The following is a 26,943-nucleotide window of genomic DNA, read 5'->3' as shown; positions in this document are numbered from 1 at the left end:
AAACTGCCAAAGCTCACTTAAGGAGAAACGATCAACCTGAATAGTCCTATATGTATTAAAGAGATTGACAGTGTAGTTAAGTACCTTCCCATGAAGAAAACTTCAGGCCCAGGTGGGTTCACTGATGAATTCTTTCAACAATTTAAGAAATAATTCTGGCTGGGCGTGGTGGCTCACACCTGTAATCCCAGCACTTGTGGAGGTCAAGGCGGGCAGAACACAAGGTCAGGAGATTGAGACCATCCTGGTTAACACAGTGAAAACCCATCTCTACTAAAAACACAAAAAATTAGCCGGGCATGGTGGCGGGCACCTGTAGTCCCAGCTACTCGGGAGGCTGAGGCAGGAGAATGGCATGAACCCAGGAGGCAGAGCTTGCAGTGAGCCAAGATCACACTACTGCACTCCAGCCTGGGTGACAGAGCAAGACTCTCTCTCAAGAAAAAAAAAAAAAAGAAATAATTATATACAAATTTTTCCCCAAAATTAAAGAGGATGGGGTACTTTCCAACTCATCGTAAAACCAGCATTATCCTGATACCAAAGTCAGGCAAAGATATTACAAAAAAAGAATATTACAGACCAATATCCCTCATGAATGGGTTGGGCCGGTGGTATCGTCATCATTATTCACTTTTTTCAGGTCAGTAACTAAAAGATCAAAGGATGAAGAGGTGCACCAAAGTCACACAGGTACACCCTGAGCAGGGTTGTATGTTTAGTGAAAAAATAATAACAATAAAGTATGAGAAGAAAAAACTTGTCAACTTAGAATTCTATACCCAGTGAAAATATCTTCCCCCCCCAAAAAAAAGATACCAGATAGAAATAGAGATATTTATTCACAAAGAATAAAGATCACTGCAAATAGTAGCCATGTGGGTAAATATATGCTATTTTTCTTATTGTTTAAATCTTATAAAAGATAATTGACTGTGGGGTAGAGTGCAGTTGGAAAGGGATTTGTTATCATGGTTTGCCAACCATTGCAGCATTCAAAACACCCTGATAAAAGGGTGGGGAATCAGAACGAGGGAGTGGACTATGAGGAAATAGCATCCTGGACCTAGCAGAGCTGGTAGCTGAGGTCCTATTCAGGGACCACCCATTTGCCCCCATGATAATATGGCCTTAGTGATGCTGCGTTTGGCTTGAGGAGCGAAAACTTGAGGTTCATAAATATTCCCATAGCAGAAAGGGAGTCTTCTCGAATAGTGATGTAAGCCTGGGGCAAGAAAGGGCAGGGATGTAAAAAGGATTGAGCTTTCCTGCCCCAGGTGGCATCGCCAGCTGTGCATCCCTGTTGGAGACCTTGAGAACTAGGAGAAGCTGTTGGCAGAGCTGCTGCCTGTGCTCCCGGGCTCCTGCCTTGCATGGCCCACCCAACTGATGTATCCAGAGCTAACTAAATCAGGAACTTTATCTACGGTAACTGTGTGTTTATTATGGGCTCCTTTCTGCCCTTCCACCTCCAGTCTACAGCTCATCTGAAATGCGGCCAGCCCTTACTCAGGCCTATTATGGTAAAATGATCAAGAGATAGTCCCTGTCTTGAAGAGATTTCAAGCCTATTAGTCACTTAAAACTGTCTCTGAAAGCCATTTATTCATTCAGCAAATATTTATTGAGTGTCTATTTTGTGTGCTTACTGTATGGCCTAGGTCCTAGGGAATCAGCAATGAGCAAATGGTCAAAATCTCCTTCCCTCCTAGAGCTTACATTCCACTGGGGGTAGGGGTGGGAGAGTCATAATATAAACAAACAAATAAATGGATTGATTTTTTCGACAGCAATAAGTGATGTAGGGGAAAAAAGATTAACAGGATAAAGGGTAGAAAAAATAGTAAGAATGGGGTAGATTTTATTTCAGGGGTCAGGGAAGTGCTTTCTGATAAGAGAGCATATGAACAGAGCTAGGAAGTGGTGAGGGGCCTAGCAGGGCAGTTAACTGGCGGAAGAGCCCTGCAGGCAGAGGAAACAGCAAATGCAAAGGCCCAGAGGCCACCGTGCCTGGCTTGTGGAGGCCAGTGTGGCTGGAGCCTGATGATGCGAGTGAAGAGAAGTAGGGCTAGAGAGGTGTCTGGGTGGTGGTCAGGGGTTGTGGCGGGGCTGGAGCTTTTCCCAAAATGACTAAGACAGGACACCACTGGAAGGTTTTGAACAGAGGGTGACATAATCTGATTTTCATCTTAAAAGGATAGCTTTGGTTGCTGTTTTAAGAACAGACTGTAGGCAGCCAAGGGTGGAAGCAGGGATACTCGTTAGGAGTATGTTAACAGCAAGGCAAGGGAGCGTGAGAGTGAGTCAGTCCACGGTTGGAGTAGTGGAGTAGCCATGGCTGATTTCTAGACATACTTGGAAGGTGGAGATGGAGGTGCCAGGATTTACTTACAAGATTGTGGATATGAGAATAAGAGAGGAGCTGGGGATAACGCCAAGGTTTTTGGCCAGAGCAGCTGGGGAGATGGAGCTGCCATCTGCAGAAATGGAGATGACTTTGGGAAGAGCAGGTTTTGGGAAAAATCACGATTTTGATTGCAGACAAGTTTGCAACATTGTTTCACATCCAAATGTCAGTGTCAAGTAGGCAGTTGAATAAATGATCCCATTTGTGTTGTGAAAAATGGAAATAGTGACAGGATTTTTTTCTGAGTTGCTGTGTTTTTATTGTGGTTTTAATTAACTCACCTTCCTAAAATATCAGGAAATGCCTGAGGCATAACATATAGTAAGCCTAAAAATGACCCGAGACCAGACGTGGTGTGTGGCATGCAGCGTAATGCAGTTTATGGTCAGCGTTCAGGTGATGGCAAGAGCAGTGCCCATAACCTTCCACCCTTTTTGTTGGGAATGAATGACGGGAGTCTGTACCCGCCCCCACCCCGTGGTGCAGAGTGGTTTGTCAGACCCTCCATAGAACAGTGACAGGCTTAGAAGACATATTTAGTACTTATTAGCAGTTTTTACACTTTTTAATCATGATTCATGTGGTAGAGCAAGCTTGCCTGACACCTTTACAATGGAGTACTTCAGTATAAGGTGAGTGCCCCAGAGATAGTCAGGATTCGAGAGCAATGCAGCCTCCCTGTTTTGGCAGGTTGTTAGCGAGACTGTTGTGGGAGGCGAGGGCCTGTAGGTGGAATGATTTGTAAGCTGGGAAAGGAAAAAATGTAGGTTTTTCTTTTTTTGGACCATCACTGATTTTTTTTTTTTTTTTTTTTGCTCTGTCACCCAGGCTGGAGTGCAGCTGTGATCTTGGCTCACTGCATCCTCCGCTTCCTGGGTTCAAGCGATTCTCCTGCCTCAGCCTCCCAAGTAGCTGGAATTACAGGCACATACCACCACACCCGGCTAATTTTTGTGTTTGTAGCAAAGACAAGTTTCACCATATTGGCCAGGCTGGTCTGGACTCCTGACCTCAAGTGATCCGCCCACCTCAGCCTCCCAAAGTGCTGGGATTACGGGCATGAGCCACTGTGCCTGGCCTCATTACTGATTTTTTAGGAGACTTAAATCAGCTCTTCTTCTCTGAAATTAAATGACTCCCTTCTGAAAAGTAGTGTTTCTTTCAGGATAACAGTTATCGATCCAATATTGATCCCAATATTGACTAATATTGGGATTTAAAGGTGCTCATATGCCTTAAAATAAAATGGTAGCCAATAACATTTCTCACATTGACTTCTTTTCTCTAATTTTTAAAAGAGTTCAGTGAATTCAGCCCTCAGGTTGAAATTGTGAAGATAAATAATCTACCAGCAAAAATGGATGCCTATCAACTAAAAATTATATGGGCATCTACTCCCTACAGTTTATGCTAGATAAAAGCCACGTATATCTACATGACTGGATGTGTGACTTGTTTTCTTTTTATTATTTCTGCAAACAGATGCATTTTCTAAGTCTTCTAGAGATGGATGCTGTGTTCTCCATTAATAACAACATGTACTGTTTGTCGAGCGCTCCTATTTATTTGTCAGTGTGCCAGGCATTGTGCTGAACACCTTACCAGTTGTACCTTACTTGTTCCTATTCTGAACTGTTGTGCGATGATGATTTATTTCTTTTATACTCAACATTGTCTTCTGGTTTACAAACTATTACAACTATTTTATGGTTCCAGCCTCTCTGAAATTGTATCAAGTGGGGATCATCACTAGCTCCATTTTACAGATGCACAAACTAAACCTCTGAGAACCTCAGCCCTTTGTTCCAGTTCACACTGCTAGTAGAAGGCAAAGAAGGCTTGACCTAGATCCAAGCCTGTGTTTTTTCTGTTGCATCATACACAGGCTGAGACCTGAGACCTGAGACCCGAAACCCATGTCTCACAGAGAGGGAGACTTTTTTTTTTTTTTTTTGAGACAGATTCTCCTTCTTTTGCCCAGGCTGGAGTACAGTGATGCAATCTCAGCTCACCTCAAACTCTGCCATTCGGGGTCAAGCAATTCTTGTACTCAGGCTCTCAAGTAACTGGGACTACAGGCACACACCACTACATCCAGGCTAATTTTTGTATTTTTAGTAGAGACGGAGTTTCACCATGTTGGCCAGGCTGGTCTCGAACGCCTGGCCTTGAGTTGATCTGCCCACCTTAGCCTCCCAAAGTACTGAAATTACAGTCATGAGCCACCGTACCCGGTGGAGGGAAACGTTTTTACAGTCATCAGCCACCGTACCCGGTGGAGGGAAATGTTTTTAAATCTGAATCCTCTGTCCATGAAGGTACTTGGACCAGGCCTAGTGAGTGGTATTTGCTATATAAATCCAGCAAACACAACCAGCAGACTCCTCTGCGTGCATCGCATTCACCATGCGGAAGGTAATATGTTCTTGTCCAGAAGCAGATAAATAGCATTCAGCAAAATTGGTTACAGAGATGAGTTTGATTTCTAAGTCGTGTTGGCCTTGAAAGGGTTTAAGAAAAAAGAAAATAATGACTGGAAGATGAGAGTGATTATCAGTTCTCTCCCTTCATTAAGATGGTATCAAGGGCAGCGTGATGATAAGACAAGTAGAATAGCTTAGCTTAGGAGCACTGTTACATAGAAAAGAACATAATTCTTTCTTGATTGTAAGCCTCCTTCTCCACACCTTTCAGGGGAATAAATCAATAGTCCCTCTCCCCTCTCTATCCCCCCACTTTACACTCCAATCCTAAGTCCTCCCGAGTAGTGAATTGTAACAGTTTAGTGTATAGCTTTCCATAGTTTTTTCTTTGCTTATACAATATATAGAGACGTATGAATGGGGCTTAGGGTTTTGTTTTGTTTTATAAAAATGTGGTTGTACTATTGTGTTTTATTCTACAAGTACTTTTTTCACTTAATATATTGTGGTCACATTTTAAGATATTTCTAATAGCTGGGTAATATTCCATAGGCATATAATTTAGTCAACAGTTCCTCTGTAGACAGACATACAGGTCATTTCCAGGTCCTTGTTTCTGGAAACAGTGTGGCAAAAAACATCCTGGAACACATTACATTGTTATTTCTTCTTTTCTCCTCTTTTATGAACCATCAAGTAACTTGATATTAAAGTCCATTTCCGGCCGGGCGCGGTGGCTCAAGCCTGTAATCCCAGCACTTTGGGAGGCCGAGACGGGCGGATCACTAGGTCAGGAGATCGAGACCATCCTGGCTAACATGGTGAAACCTCGTCTCTACTAAAAAATACAAAAAACTAGCCGGGCGAGGTGGCGGGCGCCTGTAGTCCCAGCTACTCAGGAGGCCGAGACAGGAGAATGGCGTAAACCCGGGAGGCGGAGCTTGCAGTGAGCTGAGTTCCGGCCACTGCACTCCAGCCTGGGCTACAGAGCGAGACTCCGTCTCAAAAATAAATAAATAAATAAATAAAGTCCATTTCCTTCTAAGGAATGTTTGCCTGGCAGCTGGCAGCTCACTGGGATGTGAGGTGTGGTCCTTAGGGCTGTTTTTTGCCTTGCACACCATATTCATTAACCAGAGTTCCTCCCTCCTGCTGTCATCCTTAGTTTAAAGCTTGAGTATGTAGAATATATTGCATGTTACATCTGTAGGAGGACTAAACATTTTATCATGTGGGACAGCAGTGTAAAGAAACTGTTGCTAGATTTTTTTTTTAATGTTATTGTTAGACTGGGTGCGGTGGCTCATGCCTTTAATCCCAACACTTTGGGAGGCCGAGGCAGGTACATCACTTGAGGTCAAGAGTTTGATACCAGCCTGGCCAACATGGTGAAACCACATCTCTACGAAAAATACAAAAATTAGCTGGGCGTGATGGTGAGTGCCTCATAGTCCCAGCTACTTAGGAAGCTGAGGCAGGAGAATTGCTTCAACGTGGGAGGCGGAGGTTGTAGTGAGCTGAAGTCGCATCACTGCACTCCAGCCTGGGTGACAGAGCGAGACTCTAAAAAAAAAAAAAAAAAGTTATTGTTTTTATAACCATCTTAAAACTAGATATGACCTAAAACAGTTCCCAAAATGTAAGTTCAAAAGGAAGGAAAAGAAAGCACACACCAAGATCCTTTAAACACTCCTTGTATCTGACATCTCTGGTCCTAGTCAGGGGGTGCACAACTAGTGACGAACTGATACTGCTGAGGTTTATAATTAACAATATGAATAATAAGAATAAACCTTTGTGTGTCTCTTAGCTGTCTGTTGAACAGGGACTAGCAGGTGGGTTTGGCTGGCTCTCAGCAAGGCCTCCCCTGAATGGCAAAGGGCCTTCATAAAGATGTCAGCCTTGGCATACATTGTCAAGTAATCTTTTGGGTCCTCTGATTCCAGCCAGACTGTGTTAAAGAGACAGCTCGTGCCTGTCTCATCCCCGACAGGAGGGTAGAGAAGGGCTGGATAACTGAGCCTCAGCATGAGCCTTGAGCTGAGGAAAGAGGCTTGAAATCAGTATGTGTCAGGAGAACGCCTAAGTCTGCAGCTCGAGGGAGGATGGGGAAAGGGAACAGGGACTTCTCACGTTCTACCCACTAAGACTCAGCTTTTGCCTCTTGTTCTGGTGGAGCTGTCTCTGACTTCCACTTAGTTTCTTGGTGGTTCCAAGACCATTGGTCGTAGTCTTTCTGAGAACGTTATATTTTAAGGGGATTGTCTTTTGCAGAATAGAGAGGAGAAAATTCTAGAATTTTGAACTTATACCATTTGCTGGAAAATGACCTATGCTGTGGCCTCTGTAAAGTGGAAACTAAATTTACATACCAGATGCTATACCAGGTGCATTCACATATGGCACCTCTTTTATTCCTTGTGACAGCCTTAATAGGAAGGATGCATTTTACCCAAGAGGAAAGTAAGTCTCAGGGAGGTTATGACTTTCCCAAGGTGACCCAGCTGCTAAGTGACAGACATGGGATTTGAACCCAGAGCCGAGTGTCTCTTCAGCCTATCTGCTTCCCTCACCACACCTGTAGTTGCATCCCAAGGAAGTGCCCTTCCTAGGATTCTTACCCTTGGACCAAGGGCCACTGTTTGAGATATGGATAAGCTATCTCCCTCTGTGACTCTGGGAAGGTCCCTCCTCATTCTAGGCCTCATTTTCCTCATCTTTATACCAAGGAACGCAAATGAGATGAGAGTCAGGCTTTCCATACTTAATATTCATTGCTTCTGATTGGCCTTTTAGGTTAAAGCTGTGTATGTGGCCTGGGAGTGGTAATTGGCCTTCTGCCTTGGTCCTCAACCCAAACAGATGCTGGCGTCTGCCTACCTGCCTCCCTGCCTCCCACAACATACAAACCAGCTCCCAACCAGCTCCATCTCATTAGGGGAAAATCCAAAATTGTCATCTGCTTGTCAAAGGAGAGTATGTTGGATTTGGTTACCATGAGAAAGTGCTAAAGTGGTGCCCATTTCCAGAAGATGATTGTTTATCTAGAAGTCCAAGCACTAAAAGCTTTCAAACAAGAGTCACTTGACAATTTTTAAAATGGTAATTTCCTTAAAAAAAAAAAAAAACCCAAAAACTAATCCCTAAAATTGCCGAAGAGTAATTTGCCACAATGTGCAGAGCGTAGTGATGGTGAAGTGCTGTGAACTACAAGTAATTGCTCTTAATGTCATGATGGCCCAGTTAGTTCCGTGTTGATAGGGCATTGCAAATCATGTGGAACAACAACAGTGTGTCCTAGCAGTCTCAGTGTCTATGACCTGGAAGTCCAGATTTCCATATTAGTGGTACTTCTGAAGTTTAGAAATCTGAATTCTAAAAGAATCCAATTATTTTCACAATCAAAAATAAAAAATAAAAATAATTGACCCAGCTCTAGTACACTTTTGGATGCTTACTCTTGTTTTTTTTTTTTTTTTTTTTTTGAGATGGAGTCTCGCTTTGTTGCCCAGGCTGGAGTGCAGTGGCGCGATCTGGGCTCACTGCAAGCTCCGCCTCCCGGGTTCACGCCATTCTCCTGCCTCAGCCTCCCGAGTAGCTGGGACTACAGGCGCGCACCACCACGCTCGGCTAATTTTTTGTATTTTTAGTAGAGACGGGGTTTCACTGTGTTAACCAGGATGGTCTGGATCTCCTGACCTCGTGATCTGCCCTCCTCGGCCTCCCAAAGTGCTGGCATTATAGGCGTAAGCCACCGCGCCCGGCCTACTCTTGGTTTTTTAATCCAGGGAACAGATTTAGAGATAGGACAGAATTCCTTGGCTTCAAGATTACTTCAGCTATTGGAGTATCCCACGCAAAGAATTACGGACAGTAGAGGGAAATGGGAATGTTGTCTAGGTGGAATGTGAGAAAGGCCCCCCAGGGGAAGGAGGTGGAGCCATGGCACAGACAGGCCTCTCAGTGCCTGAAAGGGGAAATTTTTCCAAGGCTGGCCTCCAGGTTCTCTTACGATCTCCTCAGCACCAGGAATTTCTAGATTCCACCATTAAGAGGCCTTAGCTCTCCTCTGTGTAGCTCTGTCTGCTCCTCTCATTAGCTCTGTGACATTCTTTCCACACATCAAGGTATATCCTCAAAAGAGAGAATTTGGTTGGTCTGCTGAGCCTCATTTTGGCACAGATTTCTTGCAAGGCCATTGACCCCTGGCAAGTCAATGGATTGGTGACCCTGAGTCAGAGCTCTGCTAATGCCCTAAGCAACTGTGGCCAGGTAAGGAGCAGTCATAGAGCCCACCCAGGACTCCTTCTTCAGCCAGGGCTGTGGGCTTGGTCATTTCTGTCAGAAGGGAAGGCATGGACAAGGTAGGCCCCGTGACTGACCTGATCACCATGTAAGTTCCTTGTTGGACCAAGATGGTACCTGATGACCCTCCTGTTTACAGAGCACCAACATGTTCCTTTCTTATTCACTTCTCAGCTCAACCTACAAGTCCATTTTATAAAGGAAGAAACTAAGCAGGTGTTTGATAACTTGCCAAAGGCTATATAGCTAATACTCTTTGGTCTTTTTGGCTCCAAGTCCATACCAAACTACTTCTGAGAAAAGAGAATGAACATTGAATGGACCTCAGCAAGCATATTTAGGGCATCCACATTTTTATTAGTGGAGTTTTTAGTTGCTGAAGTTCATTGAATCTTCTTGAAGATCCCACTTCCCTAGGCTGCGTGGTCAGCCCCCCATGGACTTGCCAAGTCAACAGGCACCACTTGGAACCTGACAGCAAACACTGGCACCTTGAAACTGTGTCCGATTTAGATTTGTTATTTACATCCAGGGTCTCCAAAAGATTTTCTCTTTGTGTTGGGACTAAACTGAGGAGCCAGGTCCACCTCCCAGCTGGCCACGTTGTCTGGGATCACCAAGCAGCTCCTCTAAGCCTCACTACCTTACTTGGAAAACAGACGGGTTGGACGAGGCAACTTCCAACTCCAGTTCAACTCAGCAACTACTCATGGCGTGCTTGTTGATGGCAAGACACAGGCCTGGGCATGAGGCTGTGCCACTAGTAACACTTCAGTCTGTGCCTTTCTAGGCTGTTTTCATTTTGCCGTCACCTCACAGCCATACACAGGAAGGCAGAAAAAAATTATGCTAATGTATTACTGTTTATGTTATTTGCCTGTCGTCCACAACCCTGATTAGACTCTGTATCCCACGGGACAGGAACGACAGCTTGTTTCCTGCCATTTTAATTCCAGGGCTTAGCGTTGTGCCTGTCACAGGGTAAGTGCTCAGTATATTACATTTCTTGAATACATGAATGATGCAAGGGAATGAGCAAATGAGAAGGTTTTGAGTCATGAGCCAGCCAAAGCCTGAGGTACCAAAAGTGGGGTTCTTGCCTACTAGAGCAGAACTCTTCAGTGAAGCCTTACTGAAGCCCCATGCCCTTCCTGGGATGGTCAGCCCTGATTCTGAGAGAACTGAAATCAGGAGCTGTGAAATCTTTGCTGTGAGTTGTCCTCCACATTTACCCATCTCCAAGAACAGCCAGCTACTTATCCCTCCACCTGGCTGTTTTAAATGTACTCTCTCATTTGGTTCTCATGACATTCTCATGGTGTTACCATCCCTATTCCATAGATAAGGAAACTGAGGCTCAGCATGGGAGAGGAACTTGCCGCGGTCTCACAGTTGCAAAGGAGCAGAGTCAGGATTTGAACCCAGGTCCGGAGCATTCTTGCTCCCTTAGGCACATATAATATTGGGTTTGTTCAATTGACTTACATTTCAGTTTGGTCTGTGGATCGTGTCCCATGCTAGGGAACTGAATGTTTGTTATAGTTCCCTTTTAAACGATTGGATTGTTATATTTCAGAGTTAGAGAGAAGATTTTTGAAATGCTTCTCTTGTATTTTGACTTTTGTTTTCTAGCGCTCCAGCATTAAGCCCTGATGGTACATCTTAGTATATTATATATGTCTTTGTGTCCCAAGAGCTCAGAATCCTTTAGGGAATGTGAAATTAGGAGCTGTTTGGTCACAAGCAAGCTGAGTTATCTCCTTTCCTCCCAGTCCCATCATGGCCCTCTGCCCAGGTCCCTTTCTCTTGGTCAGTGAACAAGCAAAGTTCTTCTACAGCAGAGAGAACCTGCCCACTTCAGATCAGAGGTCAAGTCTGGGCAACAGTTGTGCCTCTTTGTCCTTCAGAAGCCATCACTGGGTCCAAAACAGATTCATTTGACTGAATATACCTAGAGATTATCTAGTTATATCAGCAAAGATTCTTCTAGTTGCAAGTGACAAAAAAACCTAACTCAAACTGACTTAAGAAAAGAAAATGTATTGGTTTATATAACTGAAAAGGCCAGGAATAGACCTTGGCTTCAGCCATAGCTGGATCCAGGTCCCCAACTGATGCCAATAGGAATCTCTCTCTCCAACTCTTGGCTCTGTTTTCTACTCTGTTAACTTCATTCTGAGGCAAGGAACAGTCCACATGGTTGCCCCAGGAAGACCAGATATATATTCTCCCATGTTCAATCTCAACAGAAAAGAGCTTGTGTCTTTCCCAGTTGTTTCAGCAAAGACTTTCTCTGATTTGCAGGCGTGCCTGTCCTCAACCTACTTATAACAGGGCTGGAGAGGTGAGATGCTGTGACTGGCTAAGCCAGGCTCCTTTGCCCACCCTCAAGGCAAGGAAGGAGTCAGCTCCACCCCAGCCCTCTACAGGTGAGGTGTAGGAGATTCCCCAAGGAAAATCAGGTTGCTGCTACCAAGAGAAAGGGAAGACATGCAGACTTGCCCATTCCCTCATTGACATAAAGGGAAACTGAGGTCCAGCTGGGACCTCAGTTGCATGGATTGTTGACTTGGATTCTTGCATGGCAGAGCAAAGGCTAGAAGCCACAATTTCAAACACCTACTTAGTTTCCTCAGTATTTGTTTTTTACCTAGTCATTCTTTTGTGCTGATACAATTAATAGGATTGATAAATTATCCCTATAAAATACTAATATATATAAAAGACAGATGGGTTTAAATCTGGGCTTCATTCTTTGCCAGCTATTTGACTATAGGCAAGTTTCTTCTCTGTAGCTTGTTTCTTCTTCTTTGTGATGAGAATTATATTCCCTACATTATAAGATTATTTTGACAATTAAATGACTTAATGCATATTTAGTGCCTACAGCACTGTCTGGCATATTGGAAATCCTCAACAGATGTTTTCTATTATCGTCATTGTCGCTTTCTGCCTTATTTTTTAACTGCTTATCAGTATCCCATTGTTTGAATTTTTCATCTTTTATTTCATCTTCCCCGGTGGACATTCACTGTTTCTGCTCTTTTCACTATTTCAGTGTGTGTCAATGAACATCCCAGTTGTGTCTCTTTGTCCCTGTGCTGTACACCTCTCACTAAGCTTTGCACAGGCAGGCTCGGAACCTAATCAGACCATAAACCAAAGGACAGTGAAAGTGCTTTTGCAACAGAGAAAATGTTTCCACCAACTCTCAGTTGTAAGATTCTAAACTCCACAGAAGTCTCTTCTTTCACAGTACCTTTTGGGGTCCGAAGTATTGATTCAAGAGGGCCTCAACATTGAGGCTGTGTGCTGGAAGTTTCAGAGTGCCATTGCTTTGACCCTCTGCTGGGCCATCACTCTGCTCGGTCCTGACCCCAGAGAGACTCTTCCAAGCATCTCAGGAGGTCACGCTGCATCTAGAAGCCCACAAAGACCTGAATGCCATCTGGGGTAGGGGAAGCAGAGGGAGGACACGGAAGAGTCCGTGTGCTGTATGCCATGTTGTAAAGACAAATGCACGTGTGCAGAGGAGAACACAGAGAGGACACATCCCGAATGTTTAGCAGAGGCCAGCCCCACATGTTAGCGGCAGAACAGTATGTTTGCTGTTGTCAGTTTTCCTTTGAGCCTCGCTATGTCTTCCAGACTCTTGTGCTTAGCAATGACCACTTTTGAAATTTTAAAAAATATGTTATTTTAAATAAATACTACCTGAATTTGAGGCCCGAATCCAAGTCATTTACCCCTCTGAGCTCCATTTTCCTCATCTGGAAAATGGGGTTAACACACCCTGCTTCATCTACCTTATTTGAGTATGGTACAGATTAGAGGAGAGAGAAGGAAACGAGCTCTCTAAACTGTCAGGCATAAGTCATGAGGAAGCAGAGGTTATCTTGCCTGGCCCACGGTGGTAGCCATGCCCAGCCTCTTTGCAATGGGAGCATTGCCGTAGGCCCCTTTTCCTGTGGCTGCTTTCTGAGGACATGTGGACAAAAGGATGCTTCTTATTTATCATACACAAAGGAAGAGGGCACACTCCACCATCCAGTGTTGAGATCCTAAAACACAACATGTAGACAGGTCTTAAGTGGAGCTGCTAAGATGGGAGTGTCACTGGTATGAGTAGTGGCTTTCTATTTTCTTATGTGCAGTCCCCAGATCCCCTTTGTCTGCTGTGATCTGTGGCCTAATAAGAGGCAGAGAAAAGGGGCTTTGCTTGGGCTCTGGACTGGAAGGTGGCTTGTGGGCAGGTCTATAGAGCCAGGTACCCTGCTGGATCCTGGAGAGATTAATTTGAGCAGGTCACATAATTTTTTTGTTTAAACAAAGAACCTCTACGAAGCTGGGACCAAACTAATGACTAGTGCTCATGGCAAATGTCGAATTTAAGTTTTGTGTTTATTTAGGAAATGACTGGATGGATAGAGGAGGGAGAGAAAGAGAGATCAAAAAAAAATTGTAAAGACAGGCACACGTTCAGGGCTGTGATCCAAGCTGAGCCTTTTATTTGAGTTCTGAATAATCTTTAATTCCATGATTGAATTAAATTAGAAGTGAATTTAGTCTATTGTGGCTTTGTCTACTTCCCTTAATGCATGATGGTGTTTGTGTGTCTAACTGCAGGCTGTGGGGCCCGGCTCTGGGCCTGGAGTGAGTGAGGGCTTTCTAATGTGTAATAGCTATATTGTATTTCACCCATGGACCCCAGGCAATTTATTACAGCTAACACCCCACCCCACCCCCAACCCTGCTTCAGTCAAGCAAGCCTCCTGTGAAATTAGATGTTAAGACAGGAACTTTTGTAGAAAACCAGATATCACCAGTCTTTCTTGGCCGCAAAGGATTCAGCCGAGTTAAGGAAAGGGGATTTTTAAGAAGGGGTGCTTTCATTTGTTTGTGAAGGCCAACATAATGAAGTTGGAGCAGATTCCCAGAGAATGCTGGCTGAAATGATCAAAAGGATTAGAGAGGAGAGGAAGGGGCAGAGGAAGGCTGTGTGGGGACTGAATAAAAAGAGGCCAGCAAGACGGTAGAGCAAGAGAGGATATGAAGGATGTCTGGAAGGTCCCAAAGGGAGAGAGGCTGACTTTTCCATCAGAACTGGACTACTGGAATCAGAGGAGTCTTGTTCACACGATGGAATGAGCTCTCTGCCAGATGTAATGGTGAAGTCAGGGCAAAGGCTTATCTGCCCTCCCACAGTTTCCCTTTGTGTCTCTAGCAGAGGTATAATTTTGAAACTAAGAAGTCCTGGACTCTGACCTGTTTTTTTTCCCCCCAGCATTTCTTTCTGAAATCATCAGACATACAGAAAAGTTGAAAGAATTATACAGTGAACACCCATGTTCCCATCATGTCCGTAATAGCATTGGTTTACTTACTGGATCACCTCTCTATCCATCTAACCCTCTCTCCACTCCTCAATCCACTATATGTTTTGATGCATTTCAAAGTAAGTTGCAAAGTGACTCCTGCCCATTTTGACAGTTGAACAGTAGATTGCAGTGGCATACAAAGAGATGTTGTTACACGCATTGCCCTGAGATGTCACAAGTTTCTCCTCAAAACTTTTTTTTTTTTTTTTCTCCTTGAGACAGGGTCTTGCTCTGTCACCCAGACAGAGTGCAGTGACACGATCTTGGCTCACTGCAACCTCCTCTGCCTCCCAGGCTCAAATGATCCTCCCACCTCAGCCTCCCAAGTAGCTACAACTACAGGTGCCCACCACTACACCCGCTAATTGTTGTTTTTTTTTATGTTTTATTTTTTATTTTTGTAGATGAGGTCTCACTATATTGCTTAGGCTGTCTTGAACTCACGAGCTCAAGTGATCCTCCTGCCTCAGCCTCCCAAGTGCTGTGATTACAAGTGTGAGCCACTGCACCTGGCCACCCCCAGAACTTGTTACCAGTCTCTGGAGCCCCTCCCCTTGAGGCTTTTTACTTCCAGGCTCTCAGATTCCAGCATCACCAGGGATCTGGGAGCTAACATGAGGGAATGAAACAGCTGAAGCTGCCCTGGTGTGAGGCTGTGGAGAGAGCTGAAGTGTCTGGAGAGCACCTGCCCCTTAGAGAGGGGCACCCGCTGTCACCTCCAGCCCATTGCTGTTGCATGAGACTCGGGGGTTAGTGTTGCCCAAGTTTAAGACAAACCAGAAATGAGGGGTTTTGTGTAGAATCTTCCACTTTTTAAATGTTTGCAAATAATGTTTACACCCTGGGCAAAAGGGTATCAAGGACAACTCCGCGTGCATTTGTTTTCTATAGCTGCCGTAGCAAATTACCATGGATCTGGAAGCTTAAACAACACAACGCATAATGTATTCTTACCATTTTAAACAACATAGAGGTATTCTTACAGTTCTGTAGGTCAGAAATACAACGTGCGTGGGTCTCACCAGGCTAAAATCAAGGTGTCAGTGGCAGGGTTACCTTCCTTTCTGGAGGCTCTAGGGGAACCTTGCTTGTCTGGGTTGAGGACTGAGGCTCCTGTTCCCTGGCTGTCTGTCAGCTGAGGACTGTTCCCAGCTGCTAAGAGCTGCCCACCTTCCTGGGCTCACGACCCCTTTCCTCCATCTTCAGAGCCAGCAACCATGGGTGGAGTCCCTCTTGTAGCTCAAATCTCTACTTCTTCTGTCTCATCTTTTAATGCAGACAGAAAGGTTCTCTGCTTTCAAAGACCCCTTGTGATTACATTGGGACCGTGTAGATAATCCTGGCTCCTTAACCTCAATCATCTCCAGGTCCTTAACCTCAATCATGTCTGCAAGGCCCCTTTTGCTACATAAGGTACACATGTTCACAGGTTCCAGGGATTAGGGTATGGCCATCCTTGGGGCCTGCTACTCTGCTTACCACACCTGGTTTCTGGCTGGAGACACAGGTGGGCAATTGTTCTTTCTGAGCCTGCATGGTCCTCAAGTTCCCTCTTCTGGGCCCTGGGAAAATTCCCTATCCTCCCAAAGGAGCTGATGTCCTCAGCCAGAGCTCACCATGTTGGCACAATTCCTGAGACTCCCCCTCCTGCCTGGACCCTGGCCTCCCTGCAGGCAAGGGCAAGAGCATTTCCTGCAAGGGAATCACACTGCCCTACAGCTACAAATCAAGAGACACGTAGACAAAAGAACTTGGGATATGGTATAAAAAGACTGAAGTTGAACTCTGGTATCATTCATTCAGCAAATATTTATTGATCACAGACTGTGTGCCTGATACTGTGCTAGGCTAAGCATAAAAATGTCCCTCATCATGGAGCTTATATTCTAGGGAAAAAGACAGACAAGTAAACTCCCAGATAAAATATATAAAGTGCAGTGAAGAGAAGCATAGGGTGCTAGGAGATTAAATGGGGCTCAGCAAACTTTTTCTGTAAGGGGCCAGATAGTAAATGTTACAGGCTTTGCGGGCCACATGGGGTCTCTATTGCATAGTTTACTTTGATTTGTATGTTGTTTTGTTTTGTTAAAAATCTAAAAGTTAGCCTGGCATGGTGGCACCCACCTGTAGTCCCAGCTACTCAGGAGACTGAGGTGGGAGGATCATTTGAACCCAGGAGTTTGAAACTGCAGTGAGCTATGATTGCACCACCATACTCCAGCCTGGACAACAGAGTAAGACCCCATCTCAAAAAAAAAAATGTAAAAGTCATTTTAGCTTGAGGGTCACACAAAAACAGGCTGCCGGATTTGGCCTTCGGACCATAGTTTTGGCTGATGCCTGGGACGGAATATCAGGAGGGACCTACCTACAGCTGGGGAAGCAGGGGCCAGGAAAGACTTCTGTGAGGAGGCAACCTTCAAGCTAGGATGTGGAGGTATGAGGAGCAGCCAGCCGGGCAGTCAGGTGATGTACGTAGGAGGGCAGGTGTGGACAGGGAGGTCAAGGGAACCCCTGCTCACATTCGAAGAACCAAGAGGAAGCCCCATTTTTTTGGTGCTTCTCCGCCTCAGCAGGTTCCTTCGCCTCGTTGAGCCTCCCACAGCGTTCCTTCCTCCTCACAGGCTTGTCTTGAGCATTACCTGAGATCCTGTCAGGTACTGAAACCAGGTATGGCAGGCAGAGCTGCTACCACCCCCTATGATGTTCAGTGCTTCAAGCCCCATTACGGGGGTAGGGCTGTGTTACACTGTGGAGTGCCGCAGCACTGAGAATTCCACCTTCCCTGGCCGCCTCCTCTGCCTTGAGCCTCAGCACCTTCTGTGAAATGGGGATGGAAGCCCTGCCTTGCCTGCTCCCTGGGGCTCTGGTGAAAATTTGGATGTGAAAGTGGCCTGTGGATGTCAGCCTCATGGTTGAGAGGGCAGGCTCTGGGGTGAGTACCAGGTTCAGAATCTAATGTTTCTAGTTATGTGACTACATACATTTCTACACCGTGTCTGTGCTTCAGGCTCTTTGCGTGTAACCCGGGGAAGGTAATCATGCCTTCCATGTGGGGTTCTGTCAGTGTTGAGTGATGAGGCGCGCTCTGTGCAGATGCAGTGTCCCCAGCTGCTGGCAGGAGGGACAGTGGGCAGCTCACAGCTGTGCTTCCCACCGGGAATTGCCCTAGACAGCCTTGCTCAAGGTTATGCCGCCTCCCAATGACTAATTGATGCTTGGATATAAAGGCCAGGCCCCTTGTCTCACTGTAGGACCACTTAGAAAGGTCTTCTCAGCTACAGAGCTCCTGGTAAAAATGGGCCAGGGGCTCAAATGCAGCCACATGGGGGCAGCCTCTTCCTCACTCCTCTGCCTGTCTCACCTCCTTACAGGTGAATCTCCCCAGAGTGCTCCCCAAGAAGGCATCAAAAAACAATTTTCACCTCAAGATCTGTTCCCAGGGAACCCAATATCTACCAGTGATGGATGTGAATATTTTGGGGTAATGATTCTCAGGTTTGAGTGGGCATCAAAGTCACCCAGGGAGCCTGATAAAATAAAAATTGCTGGGCCCCAACCTGAGACTTTCTGATTCAAGTGGTCTGGGGTGGCCAGAGAATCTGCATTTCTAACAAGAAGCTCTCGGTGATGCTACCACTTTCCAAATCACTGTTTTAGAATTCAGTAAGTTGCTGCCCTCCTCTTATTCCTCTTCTCACCTAAAGCTAAATCATAGAGCTTATCGAAATCAAATTGATAAATTTTATTTCTGTAAAATGGTCTTGGTGTGACCAAATAGACTTGCTTAGAAAGAAAGAATGCAAGGATCAACCATAAAATAAAATGGAGTCTTAGAAGGAGGGAAAAATCAAGATGGAAGATATATAGATAAAAGCCAGAAATCTTTGCATTACTTGGTTTTTGAATTTGACTTGGGAGCCATATAAATATTTAATATAATTATAAAAACAAGATTAAGTCTAAACTAAATGCAGAAAGCAATCCCTAAAAATAAAGAGCTAAATGAAATAAATGAGCCCAATGTGTGTGAGTTGGTGGCCTAACCATGCAGAGAGGAGTTGTTTCAAATGGCTTAAATACATAAAAATTTGACTGTAGATTCCTAGTTATATATGTATGCTGGAGACAAATAACTTTTCTGTAATCATATTCTTAGCCATAATATTGGTATTGTTTTCTGAAACTATTATATATTGTAGAAAAAAGCAAATAAGTAGCTATATTAATGTTAAGAATTCATACTTTTAGCAAAAGAGACACAATAAAATCAGACAAAGACATAACAAGAAAACTGTAGACCAGTGTCCCTTGTGAGTATTGATGCAGAAATTCTCAACAAAATACTAGCAAACCAAATTCAGCAACGTATAAGAAAGGTTATACACTATGACCAAGTAGGATGTTGCAGGAATGGAAGACTGGTTCAATATATGAAAATCAATGTAAATACATCATATTAATAAAATAAAGGACAAAACTGACATGATCATCTCAGTACATGCAAAAAAAAAAGCATTTCACGAAATCCAACACTTCTTTTTCCAGGATTAAAACACTCAGCAAACTAGGAATAGAAGGGAACTGCTCCAAGCTGATAAAGTGCGTCTGTGAAAAACCCACACTAACATCTTGCTTACTGGTGAGAGACAGAATGCTTTTCCTCCTAAGATCAGGAACAAGATAAGGATGTCTGCTCTTGCCTTCTGTTTAGCATTGTACTGGAGTCGCTAGCCAAGACAATTAGACAAGAAAAAGAAATAAAAAGGCATCTATATGGGAAAGGAATAAGTAAAATTACCTATATTTGTAGGTGGCGTTGTCTTGTACATAAGAAATTCTAAGGAATTTATACAAAATTATTAGAACTAATAAATGTGCTCAGCAAGACTGCAGGATGCAAAATTAATATACAAAAATCAATTGTGTTTCTACACACTTGCAAAAAAAATTGAAAGTAAAATATACATTTACCAGCCATTTTTTCCAGAGAAGATGTACAAATGGCCAATAGACATATGAAAAGATACTCAACGTCATTAGTCATTAAATGATAAGGAGATACCACTTCACACTCACTAAGATGGCTATAATCAAAAAGGTGGACAATAGCACGCATTGGTGAGGATATGGAGAAATTGGAAATCTCATTTCACATTGCTGGTGGGAATGTGAAACGGTGTTATCACTTTGGAAAACCATTTGACAGGTCCTTACAAAGTTAAAAATGGAGTTACCTTTGACCCAGCAGTTCTGCTGTTTGCTGTGTACCCATAGAATTGAAAACATGTCTACATAAAAACTTGCACATGAATGTTCATATTCATGTATTATTCATAATAGGCAAAAGGGAGAAACAGCCCAAATATCCATTAATTGATGAATAGATAAATAAAATGTGGTGAATTCATACAATGGGCTATTATTCAGCTATGAAAAAGAAATGAAACATTGATGCATGCTACAACATGGATGAACTTTGAAAACATTACACTAAGTGTGGCCAGACACAAAAAGCCTCAAATATGAATCCATTTATATAAAATGTCCAGGATAAGAAAATCCATGAACACAGAAGGCAGATTAGGGATTGCTAGCAGCTAGCTGGCAGGAGGGGAAGATGGGGAATGCCCACTAGTACACACAGGGTTTCTTTAGGAGTGATGAAAATGTTGTGGAATTAGACAGTGGTTATAGTTGCACAACTCTGTGAATATATTAAGAACTACTAAATTAAAAAAGAGTAACTTTTATGGTGTGCGAATTATATCTCAATACAAAGGAGATACAATATAAAATTAGAGTTCAGTAAAACTCAGTAATTCTATATGTTAAATATAAAATTTCTGCTTAAACTCATAATGTATTGTTTAAAATATATTTATACCAGCCTGGGCAACTTAGCGAAACCTTGTATCTACAAAAACATTCAAAAATTAGCCAGGCACGGGGTGGCGTGCGCCCGTAGTCCCGGCTACTTGGGAGGCTGAGGTGGGACGGCATGAGCCTGGGAGATGGAGGTTGCATTGAGCCGAGATTGTGACACTGCACTTCAGCCTGGGTGACAGACTGAAACCCTGTCTCAAAAAAATAAAATATATTTGTAGTTCTGACCACTGGAAAGGCGTAGAAACTATAACCAACCTAGTGGTAAGGAACACCCTTAGTGCTCATATTGCAGCATCCGAATGGTGATATTGATGATATTAAGGATTAAAGGTTCCTTGGCAGAATGGCTGATTCTAGGTTAGGGCAGGAAATGTGCAAGTTAAGTCTGGGGAATCTTTTCATATCTTTTATCATAAAACAAGGAAGCTATCAGTACTCTGGTCTTGTCCAAAGGACTCAGGAGTCAACCTGAGAAGACTCCTTTTGGCTCAAGATGGGTTTATTTGGGAACCAGTAAGAATAAGAACTGCAGGCCGGGCACGGTGGCTCAAGCCTGTAATCCCAGCACTTTGGGAGGCCGAGACGGGCGGATCACGAGGTCAGGAGATCGAGACCATCCTGGCTAACACGGTGAAACCCCGTCTCTGCTAAAAAATACAAAAAACTAGCTGGGTGAGTGGCGGGTGCCTGTAGTCCCAGCTACTCGAGAGGCTGAGGCAGGAGAATGGCGTAAACCCGGAAGGCGGAGCTTGCAGTGAGCTGAGATCCGGCCACTGCACTCCAGCCTGGGCGACAGAGCGAGACTCCGTCTCAAAAAAAAAAATAAATAAAATAAATAAGAACTACATTGGATTGAAACACATTAATTATGTGTCCATTTGTGAGTTAACATAATTGACATTCTTTGGAGGATGCTAGGTAACCAACTCATTCTAAAGACTTGTAAAGAATCAAGAACTTACCCTGCCTTTCCTATACTTTGGAGTGAACAAATAGTTGATGTAGTAAATTTTTCTCTATAGAATAATTCCAGCTGGTAAATGAAGATGGAGTAATAGAATTAGAATATAATCATTTTTCAAACTCCTGATGAAATAAAATATTTAGGCATTGATTATCACAAAAGGAAAGACAACTGGACACAATGTGTCTCCTAAGGGATCCCTGTACCACCATCTTTGAAGAGCCTGTCAGAATAGCTTATTGAATTAGGTCAAGCTTATAAATCTAACTAGCAGTTTACAAGAACTAAAGGGGGACAGACAGAGGAACAGTTTAAAGGATACCACAGAGATGCAAGCAGCAAAATGCAGACTGTGGAGACTCCTATAGGATAAATGGCCCAGTTTCTTCAACAAATAAATCGAAGGGGGGAAAAAAAAAAACAGGAGGGCATAAGTTTATGTGTAAAAGAGACTTAGGAGACCCATGAGCTGTATGCAGTATGTGGACCTTGTTTTGATCCTGTTTTAAACCAACTATAGAAAGACATAAGATCAGGGAAATTTGCACACCAACTAGATATTTGATGATATTAAGGAACAATGTTAATTCTTCTGGGTGTTATAATGGTATGAAAGATGCACAAGGGGCAGGGCCTTCCACTCCTAAGCTTACCGTGGTGGAGACTAGAGCCCAGGGAGAGAAAGAGGAGGGGCTGAGCCATTGAAGCCCAGTTTATTCTTCCAAACTCATGGATAAATCATTTCTCCTCTATTGGAGAGGAATGTGTAATAGGAAAAAACAAAGTCACTGTTTTTCCCTCTCTATTCATACGTGCAACACAGAATATTTCTGTGACCAAATGTGCGGGGTAGGGAGAGGGGCTCCCCCAACAAGCAATTCTCCAACACCAGCCTGCTGTCCTGTGATTCAATTCAATTCTGACACTACCTGCCTGGAGTTAGGGTCAGATCCCGCAGGTAAAGGGCTTGGTCCCACAAGATTATCCCTCACCCTCCACCTTCAGATGCCATTTGCAAATCCAGGCCTGGGGTAATTCTGACCAGTTGGGTGTAAATTGGTGGTTCCCCTCCTTGGATTTGATTATCTGCCAGAGTGGCTCACAGAACTCAGGAGGACACCTTCACCAGTTTATTATGAAGGATATTAGAAAGGATACAAATGAACAACCAGATGAAGAGCTGCATAGGGCGGGGTCTGTGGGAAGGACCTCCCACGTTCTTGTGGAGGCCTCATCACATGGACATGATTAATTATCATCACAGTCTCCAGCTGCTGTCCCCTTCCTGGAGGACGGTGGGGTGGGGCTGAGAGTTCTAAGCTTCTAGTCATGGCATGTTCTTTCTGGTGACCACCCTGCCTCCTGGAGCCCACCAAGAGTCACCTCATTAGAACAAAAGATGCATCTGTCACCCAGAAAACACCAAGAGATTTAGGAGCGCTGTGTCAGGAACTGGGGTCAAAGATGAAATATTAGAACATAAGATTTTCCTGGCACCCCTGTTGCTTAGGAAGTGACAAGTTTTAGAAGCTCTGTGCCAGGAACCAAGGACAAAGACCAAAGTCTGTAGTTCTTATTATAAATCACAATATCACAGCTGGACAGAGAGGCCAGAGTGTTACTGAAGGGCTGTCCTCCACGTGAAATCATGACTATTCAAAATCAGGGAGGTCTTTTATACATATCCCTGTGTGGTATATATGCAGAGATTAGAGGTACAACTTTGGGATGTCATGTAGAAGTTCCTGCGTGACCAAGGTCTCCCTGGATTTCGCTCATTCCCTAATGACTGGAGAGGAAGTGGGATTTGCAGTTAGCCAAACCCTGTGACTGAGTTCTCTTGGCAGGAGGAGAGCTGACCCTGTCCTCTGCCTCCCCTTCTGTTTCCCTCTAGCTGCAACAGCAAGCGCTACCTGGAGACACTTCCCAACACAAGCATCATCATCCCCTTCCACAACGAAGGCTGGTCCTCCCTCCTCCGCACCGTCCACAGTGTGCTCAACCGCTCGCCCCCAGAGCTGGTCGCTGAGATTGTGCTGGTCGACGACTTCAGTGATCGAGGTAGGATCTGTCCCACCGAGCCTCCCACCCGCTGTGCTTCATCTGGCGACTCACCAAAGGGATGGCAGGTTTTCCCTTCTTTAGCAGCGTCAACATATAGGCCATCATTGGCTGAATGCCTGGACCTTGCACTGTGCACGCATTTTCTTATTTAATCCTCACAACTCATGAAGTGGCTGCTATTTTTACTGCTGTGTATCTGTTTAGAAATGTATTAACTGGAAAAAAAAAAAACAGAAAACTTGATAAACAATAGCTCAAACAAGTGTAAGGATTCATTCACTTATCTGTCTCTATCTATTTATTAAATATTGCATAACAAGAGCTCCAGGACTGGTGCAACTGGCTGCTCAGAGCTGTCATCCAAGAGCCAGGCTCTTTCTTTGTTTCTGCCTCCACATCCTCATGGTCACAAAATGGTACCTCTGGCAAGTCTGCCTTTCAGGCAGGAAAAAGCGTGGAGAACCAAGGGCACAAAGCCTTCATCTGTCAAGGTTTTGCCTTCTAATTCAGGAAAGTGTCCTGTAGACTCACAGCCAGATCCCTGACATCTGGGCACCCCTATCTGTAAGGAAGGCAGGGAATGTGAGTGTTTTGGTTTGTGGCCTCTTTGGTGAGTTAGGAAAGGGAGAAGTGGATTGGAGATGTCAAGTAAGTCCAGCTGGGATTGCAGTGTCTGGCACACCGTTTTACAGATGAGAAAACTGAGACCCAGAGAAGTTAAGTGACTTACCCTAGGTCACAACTCTCAGATAGTAATGTGGCAACCGAACCATGTCTGTCTGGCCCCAAGCATGTGATCTTAGCTACATCCAGAGCCTCTTAGCTGTGAGTCTTACCCTGTGGAATAACTCTCGTCTTGGGTTTAAGAGACACAGAGATGGGGCCAAAAGTGAAATCCAAGAAGAAATTGCCCTTCAGCCAGTGGCCTCAAGCTTATTCTTTGCATCAAAGCTTTCACCAATTGCAGCAAAATTAAGAGAAGCCCTTTCCTCTGCTCACCTTCTTGCAGAGGCACTAATAAGCAGTGAAGAGAGGGAGTATGCATGCACTCCAGAATAATTGCAGCTGACAGTTTCAGGAGCGGCTCACCTGCCCATCGCCCCGTTTTAATACCACACTCTTAATTACACGCCTTTAGTACAGAGGCCTCAGAGAGACAGAAAGAGAGAGAGGGTGTGTGTGTGTGTGTGTGTGTGTATGTAGACAGTTAACTCAGTTCTTACCCGGTCCATAAAGTCTTCCCTAACTCTTGACATACACTCATTCTCATGCTACCCTTTACATTTTCTTCCCTTCCCTTACAACTTATCACAGGTGAAATTAAAATATGTATTTGTGTGAACATTGGTGTGTTGTGTGCCTCTCCTACTAGACTGTCTATTCTGATTGCAAGGACCACCACATTGGTCCTGTTCACCACAGATCCCAGCTCCTTAGGCATACAGCAGGTGCTTACTACATGTTTGATGCATGATCAGAGCCTGGTTCTTCAGTTTTCTTAGTACTTCCACCCTGGAAGTACTAACAGTAAACCTCGAGCACACTATATGAGATTTATCTGTGTCCACAGAGCAAGGCCTGTGAGCCTGCTGATGGTAGGGGTGTGCCTTCCTCATCCCGTAGTCCTGCGGTTTGGCAGAGAGCCTGGAAATATCTATATCTCTGATCCCGGCCCTGCCACACACTGTCTCTGTGACCTTGACCCAGTCACTTCCCCTTTCTGAACTTTAGTTCCCTCATGTATCAACTGGGATCACAATAGTACCTACGACCTCTTAGGTGGCTGTGACTGTCAAATGAGTTAATAGATGTCTATCAAGTGCTTAGGACAGTGCCTGGTGCAGAGTGAACATTAAAGATAGACATCTGAACTTGGTGTCATTTCTGTTGTGGACGTTACTTATGGTTGGTGTGCAGGAAGGGGAGTCAGGGATGAGTGTACAGAGGTGCTTGCACAGGATGGATGTGTGGGTGCAGGTATGTCTTTTCTTTCTGTAGGGAAGAAGATTTTTGCAAACTGTAAAACACTGAGCAAACAGTCTCTGGTCTCATCCTCTGCCTAAAATATCTCCCTGTCCCTTCACTCCTCTCTTTATAATAGCAGCCCCCATTTTGGGGAGAAGCTCAATATGCCAGGCCCATATATTCTCTCATTTATTCTTGACAGCAGCCTCTGAAGGAAGCCTTGGGGTCCCTCCTCTCAGATGAGGAGGGCTAAGTAACTCGCCCAGAATCACAGGCCGTGGAGCGGCATCCCTAGGCCTATGGACTCAGCATGCAGACCCTGGCTCCACTTCTGCCTCTTGCTTCCTCTCTTCTGCTTTCCCTTTCCCAGCCTCTCCCAACCTCATCCTTGTCCCAGTGTGGGCTGCCACCCACAAGCCAAGGGCTCACAGCTGGGCAGTACAAAAGGAAAAAAATGAGTGAACTGCTCAAGTGATTAATTGATTTTCTGCAACATAAACAGCCTCCGCCACCTGGGGACAAACACCTGAGCCTTCCCTCGGTATGGGCTGCCTGCTCTGAGCAGGCTCCTTGTTGTACTCCTTCTCAGGGCCACAGCAGTGGCAGTGAGGGCTGCGCTCACTCTCTCACACTCCCCAAAGACCCAGCCACAGCAGGGCTCTCTGTCCTGGAGCTCTGTCCTGCCTCGGGATCCTGTGCTCTTCCTCTGCCTAAACGCCCTCTTCCCAGCTCTTCCAATGGCTGGCTCCCCTCATCCCATCGTCATTTAGACCACACCACTACCATTATTCACCATGCTGCGGTTACATGGCTATTTGATGAGCTGTTTATTCATTGTCAGTCTTCCCCCACTAGACCACTTGTGGTCTAGAAGGAGGTGATTAGTAAATGTTTGTGAATGAGTGAATAGATGCATGAGGAGGGAGGGAATGTATGGCAGCTACCCATGCATACAGAAAACCATCACCAGCAGCAGGGCCATCTTCAGCCAGCAAGACAGATGTGGCTGTGGAAGACACTGCAGTTCCTGCAGTGACTGGTGCTGGTCCACATCTGTGTTTTCAGGCTCGGGTCCCTATAACCTGTTTTTTTGAAGCATCAGCTGCCCTGGGTTGGGCTTGCAGCACTCAGCAGGATCCCCCTCTGGGCATGATAGGGCATCCATCCTTCAGACATGGAGTAAACCAGACCTCAGCCAGATTTGAAACAAGCGTCTCTCCTTGTTCAGTTAGAAAAGAATTTCAAGATCATCTAGGCCAGTGACTTTGTGCCTGCTTCTCAGAGCAGCAGAGGCCCCAGAGAAGTCTCAGGAAATGCTGTGAGAGGTATGGAGAACCACACAGGCACAAGTGGGGTTCAGGTGCCTCTCCCGGCCTGGTCTATATTTACTTTCTGAAAAAGTGTTCACTGGGGGAGTTCCACTGCTAAAAAAAGGTATGTGAAAACCACTGTGTAACTCAACCTGCTCATTTTACAGATGGGAAGCCCGAGGCCTGGAGCAGTAGGCAGACTTAACCAGGAGCACACAGCTAGCTGGTTGCAGGAGAG

General features: G+C 44.7%; 2 protein-coding genes across 2 annotated transcripts in view; both read left to right on the top strand.

The window, feature by feature from the left end:
• The window catches only part of LOC126956755 (ubiquitin-conjugating enzyme E2 L3-like), a 1,010,865-nt gene that overhangs the window by 683,919 nt on the left and 300,003 nt on the right, over positions 1-26,943 (top strand). The gene's annotated exons all lie outside the window — the stretch shown is intronic.
• GALNT10 (polypeptide N-acetylgalactosaminyltransferase 10) overlaps positions 1-26,943 on the top strand; it is a 232,384-nt gene that overhangs the window by 115,944 nt on the left and 89,497 nt on the right. The window contains exon 4 of the mRNA XM_050793931.1: positions 23,261-23,427. Coding sequence (XP_050649888.1) covers positions 23,261-23,427 — 167 coding nt within the window. The remainder of the gene's footprint in view (positions 1-23,260; positions 23,428-26,943) is intronic.

The sequence above is a fragment of the Macaca thibetana genome, chromosome 6 (genome assembly GCF_024542745.1).
Source record: "Macaca thibetana thibetana isolate TM-01 chromosome 6, ASM2454274v1, whole genome shotgun sequence".
Lineage (NCBI taxonomy): Eukaryota > Metazoa > Chordata > Mammalia > Primates > Cercopithecidae > Macaca > Macaca thibetana.
Note: the sequence above shows the minus strand (reverse complement) of the source record. Positions and strands in the feature narration are given on the sequence as shown.